The sequence below is a fragment of the Morone saxatilis genome, unplaced genomic scaffold (genome assembly GCF_004916995.1).
Source record: "Morone saxatilis isolate NCDOM2014 unplaced genomic scaffold, NCSU_SB_2.0 Contig18, whole genome shotgun sequence".
Lineage (NCBI taxonomy): Eukaryota > Metazoa > Chordata > Actinopteri > Moronidae > Morone > Morone saxatilis.
In genome coordinates, this window is record NW_023339740.1 from 1,634,373 (window position 1) to 1,640,212 (window position 5,840).

Genomic DNA, 5,840 nt, shown 5'->3' on the forward strand with positions numbered 1-5,840 from the left:
AACCAGTATATATGCTTCCACTAGCAAAATAAGACTGGTGGAGAAAGGATTATTCTTTTATTTTTAATGTCCTAAACGTATGAGTCAAAAATTAGGCCCATCCATTTTCAAGTAACAGATTGATGAAAAAATAATTGTGTTTAAAAAAATGTCTGGTAGATTCCGAAAATGTACTCTAACAACATATTGATTTCTTAATGCCACCCTTTTAGATAGGTTTGGTCTAATTGTTTACCTTACAAAAAGCGTTTCTGAAGTTTGGAAATCTCTGGGGGGCTCTTCTAAGCATGTGCAAATATGGATTGTGTTTGTGTAATTAAATTCAGGCAAGAAGTTTCCAGAACACCGGCCCTTTACAGTTTCCTCCATTGCCACCTTTGCTGGAATCTACCCCCATGGATTGAGTGGTTGAGAGTTCTGTGTGCCCCATGGCAGGAAAGAAGAGATTATTCCGTTGTATTTTGAAAGAGTGCCTAAAATTAGTGTAATTGACGAAACTGAAGAAAATCATGTTTGGGGAAGCCGATCGTGTAGAGGCAAGATAATAATTGCACCCCTCTATATATGTCAATCAAGGCCCTGCTGGAGGACAACGTTTTAAAGGAGGCATTAACGGTGTGAAAGGGGTTCTTTAAAACCATCACGTTTCAGTTCCCTGCTGAAGTACATTGGTCGGATATCTGGTTTTCTAACAGGCCAGCCCTCCCAGGACGCGACCACTGTGCAGCCCTCGGGAGGCGGAATCCATCCAGACTGCAGCGCGTGGAGAAAGTGGTCTGTGGAGGGCTGGGGCGGGAGGGGGAGGAGGAGGGTTTCTGTTTCCACTGCTCCCTCTTTGAGAGGGAGTCTCGAGCTCAGGATGGCACATCGAGTTCAGGACTCGCGGACCCTTTTCACTCCGCGCCTCTGGATTTACATCAGCTGATGGTTTTCCTCCTCTGCGGGTCTTTCTTGGAAACTTGGTTTCAACTTTGCGGATTTTACGCACTGGTTTTACCCCTTGCTGTCGCAGGCTGTAGAGGATCAGCGAGCACACACAGTCCGGGATCTGACGGTGCTGCAGGGAGCGGTTTAAAGATGCTGAACGACATTAAGATAGAGGACCGTCTGCGGACTGATGCGAGCTGTCTGGACGTTCTTAACGGTGAGTTTCTCTCGTGCTGAATCCGGTTTGAGATCAGTGTGAACAGAATTCAGTTTAAGGTTTGAAAAAGTGTAACGTTTATTTGAAAATGTTTTTTTCTGGGTCTAATTTTCCCTTGAATTCCCTGTTTTTTTTATTTATTAATTTCTACCCGCCATTGCTAGAACCCAGTTCACAAATATTGTTTTTATTTATATAATTAAATGTTATATTTAGGGTATATTGTTTTACTGTTTTCTTTTTTTCTAATGTTAAATGTCTCTGATTTTTAAATCAAGGCCACACTGTTAAAAGTGGAAAAATGCATTTGAGTAAGGATATAGAGTATGATTAAGGACTATTATCATATACCATCTCAATAAAAACAATACTGTGTAGGAGTTATTGTTTTGTTGGAATTATGCCTGTTTAAATACAGAATAATTCCAAATAAATTCAGTTTTTACTGTTCATACACTCCTCTACTTTAAACTGCATGGAGCGTGTTAATTCATTCTTACAAATGGAATTAGGAAGTGTTCTCAGGTGTAAATGAATGCTTATAGTGAAATATAATAACTGATGTTTGATGTCGCCATAGTGACTGATATTGACGATGACTGATGAGACTGGCCACATAAAGGCCACATTGGTGCACATTTGTGATGTTGCTCCTCATTATATTATAAAGGAGAGCAAGAAAGAAATGAGGGGGAAATATAAAGCGGATGGGTAAATATCAGGTTCTGTAGCCTATTGTTCCTTTTATTTACTGCATGACACAGTCAAGGGGAAATTCGAGGTGAAAGCCTCTGTTGGGGCTTTGTATGAGTTTTTGTTTCTCTCTCTGTGAAACACTTAAAAAAAATGTAAAATACTCACAGACACAGTTAAGTTTTATTTGTTGGTGACTGCAGATCTTTGTCTGAAATGCCGGCCTCAGTTTGTTGAGCTAACGGACATTTTAAAAACAGCCCTTTTCACAAATTGGGACTCTCCATGTTACTCTCGATAGCCTGATCCTCAGAGCTCAGTGTGAGCACTGAGTTCTCCTACCCAAGAAATAGACCAGTCCCCATTTCTCCTCCCTGATAAAACTGAGTCTTGTATATTTTTGTACTAATTCAATTAATTTAATAATACTATGATACAACTAATGAATACCAATGCGGTTTAAACAAACATATACAAACCAACAAACAAGTCAATATACAAACAAGCAAATAAAGGAGAAATAAAAAATATCATAAAGAGAAACAAATCAAATCCGGAGATAAATGTATATAATATAAAATCTATACAATGACGTTATACCAAATGCTAAATGCATGACAGTTATGGCTTTTGCTTTCATTTGAATAGCCAGCATTATTTATAGCCTATTTATTAGTTATGAAGAACACATTCCATTTATTATTAGCAGATAAAACAACCAATTGGTTAGATAACCATGTACTAAATCCTAGTAACAAAGGACAGTCATTGTAAGATTCAGTATTTTTTATGAATTAATGGTTTATCTAATCATGTTAGAGGGGGGGCTCAGTAGTAGGCCTATATTTCTATATCTTTAGGTTTAATTGGAGAGGACAGGGGAGGGGGTGAGAGAGGGGATGAGAGCGAGCTAAGTGCCACAAATTAGACTCGAATCCAGGACCTCTGCAGCCAGGGTTCACACTCAGTTTGGTTAGTTTTATACCTTTTACCTTTTAAAACGGACCCTCAGAATACACCTCGTGCTGTATATAATGCAGCGCACGTGCACATAAGACCACGCTTTGAAGGTTTGTCCTCCTCTCTGCTGTTACATTAAAGCAACCGGTCCCCCCCCCCTCTCACTCTCAGGTGCTGACTCCCCCCAGCAGGCCGTGTGCGAGGGCTGCACGCGGATCATCTCGGACCGCTTCCTGATGCGGGTCAACGACGCGTCCTGGCACGAGGACTGCCTGCAGTGCGCCGCGTGCCAGCAGCCGCTCACCGCCACCTGCTACTGCAGAGAGTCCAGACTGTACTGCAGGGCCGACTACCAGCGGTGAGACCGTGCTCCTTCTTACACCTGCTGCTGGGGCTCAGTGGGCCATTCACGGCGGAATGTGTTCGCTGGTGGTGGAGGGAAAATGTTAGCAGCCTATTATTAAAAAAGCCAAAAAACAAACCACGTTGAAGCCGTTGCTGTCGTTATAGCCGTGCCTTTGTTAATTTAGTCACAATTTATTAGTGTTTCGAGTTAAACGATGTCCCTAGTGTTCAAGTAGGGTCGCAGAGGTGTGGCAAAAAATGCATTTTAATGATAATGATTTAAGAAAGATGAGAAAGATTTCTATATGACATCATGAAATCTCCCAGGGTTTACTCAAGGTGCCAACTACAGGGGAGCCAGGGGGAGCTCAGCACCTCTTCATAAGTTACGAGCTCCCCTGAAAACGTGATTTCTCTAAAATACTGACAATATCATTTTAGGCCGCAACAATCCCATAATCCCTGGGGATAAAATGTCCGTTTCTTTTTTTCTAGACAATTGCGATGCATGTTGAGATGTTTTGGTTATTTTTTATTTTTTTTTGCAATGAAATTGCAGGAGAAAATGAAGTAATTTATTAAAAATTGAAGGAAACCTTTTTCAGTGAGGCAGGGATTGGTTGAATTTGTGTTAATTGGAGGGACTTCCTGGGTGGACTGCAATATGCTATTTCTGCCATGCATTTCTATTTTTGGATTATGTGTAAACATACAATTCCAGAGGGTGACACATCACTAATGCTAACCCAACTAAGGATAATTTTATTCTTGCCATCACCACTGAAGCTCCAATATCATTAACTTCAGATCAGAAAATATATCCCCCTGCAACAGCCGAAAAGGTGAGCTCCCCTGAAAGCTGTGGTATAGTGCACACACTGTTTTTACCCTCCATAAAACGTTTTTACTAGCAGAATATAGACCTATATTATTATACACACAGTGTGGGCCAGAAAATCATGAGTCCTGGTTCCCCAGCACACCCCTTACCCCCTTTTAGAAAATTCTGACTAAATTCTTTTATAATGATGTAAATATTATATGATGATGATTATATGATGTATATGTTTTATATATTATTATGTTGTAAAATGCAGTTAATGAATCTTAATTACCAACATGTATGAATCAGTGGTAACCAACCAACCAGGGTCTGTACTGGTCTAAATGCTTCCAGTTTCAGCAATAAACAGTTGAAACAAGAGACAGACTTGCTATGCAACATTACATTATTGAAATGAGGATTTTAGGATTAAAACCACTACACTAAAATAATGGGTAAAGTTGGCATTATTCAGGCTATTATGTTAATTTCCTAATTGTTTCATTTCATGATGATTTTTTTATTCTATGCCATTTTTATAATTTACACCAGCCAAGAGGATGTGTAACTATTTAGTTGTTACTAGTTTTTCTCCGCGATGCAACTGCTTTTGTTTTAGTAATGCATAAATCACAACTGATAATTTACATTATAACCAGGCTAAGTTTGAACTTACTCACAGCTGGTGGAACAGGCTGCAGGTCATCAGAATGAGGTTGTGCACAGTTGCAGGTTATCACACAATAGGACTGAGTGTGCCTCCACAGACTTTATTGCGCAAGTCAAAGAGTATAACAATTAATAAGAAATGTCATAGCACCCAGCTATAGTGATGTGTCTTTGTGAACGAATTGGCTCCTTTAAGTGAGTGGCAAGAGCAGACTCCAGTTTATTTTTAATTTCTATCTTTTTTTAATTTTCTTATAAATTAATACAAGACAATAATGTAATAGCCCTATAACATATTTGTTAAATACAATGCAGAAACATTTTACTTTGGTAATTAGTAGTAGGTCAGTATTCTGTAAATGATAAGATTTCATATAATTATATTGAATAATTTAGGTGATCTATGCGCTAATATAATCATAGGTGGAAATATTGCTGAACTTGGCTAAATTATAAAAGCCAGAAGAGCTGATCTGATGTGACTCACTAAAAAGAAGAAAAATCCTGATTGCACATGTGAACAGTTTTGGTAGCAAACTGTGGGAGAAGATGTGTATCAAAAGGGCCTTTCAAAAGTGCAAATTTTATTACACACAACACAAGAAACTCAATATAGGAAAAGCATATTAATGACAATAATTGTTTGTGATACATGTGAGCAAAAACAGAGTAGGAGAATAAAAAGGTGTGTGCGATCACACTAACCAGAAATCTTTGCAGATAGCAGCTTGCTGTGTTTGATGTGGTTTAACAGTCCTGTGCTGTTGGAGGGGGTACCCTTCAGCTGGGTGGTCTCGCCTGTTGTATTGAGGTTTGTCTCCAGACAGCTTGGGCAGCGCGCTGACAGCGGCCCGTCTCTCTGATCATCTCTCTGCTGGGTTCCTCTGTGAGCCTGTCTGCTCTTCTTAAAGAGCCTTTGTCCAATCATCGAACTTTAAACGCTCACTGCCATGTGTCACTACTGCACACTGGAGGTCTGCTCCACTACAATGGACGACATGCACCTTGCATAACATTACACTGCGGAGACATTCAGCAAGAACAGTGAACTTCGTAGTGCAGGGCCAGCATGTACAGAGATTGACCTCATTAGCTGTGGCAGAGATTCTGAAACCTTTTTATAGTGAGGTTGCTTATTTGTTGATGTTTCAGTTTGTTATTTCTTTAATATCATCTTAAAATCTTAAAGCTCCCCTCCAGTCAGAA

At 39.6% G+C, this 5,840-nt stretch overlaps 1 protein-coding gene across 1 annotated transcript in view; it reads left to right on the forward strand.

The window, feature by feature from the left end:
* Window positions 1-1,077: 1,077 nt before the first annotated feature.
* LOC118328065 (LIM/homeobox protein LMX-1.2-like) overlaps window positions 1,078-5,840 on the forward strand; it is a 48,064-nt gene continuing 43,301 nt past the window's right edge. Inside the window, exons 1-2 of the mRNA XM_035661669.1 lie at window positions 1,078-1,144; window positions 2,969-3,155. Of these exons, the coding sequence (XP_035517562.1) occupies window positions 1,078-1,144; window positions 2,969-3,155 (254 nt within the window). The remainder of the gene's footprint in view (window positions 1,145-2,968; window positions 3,156-5,840) is intronic.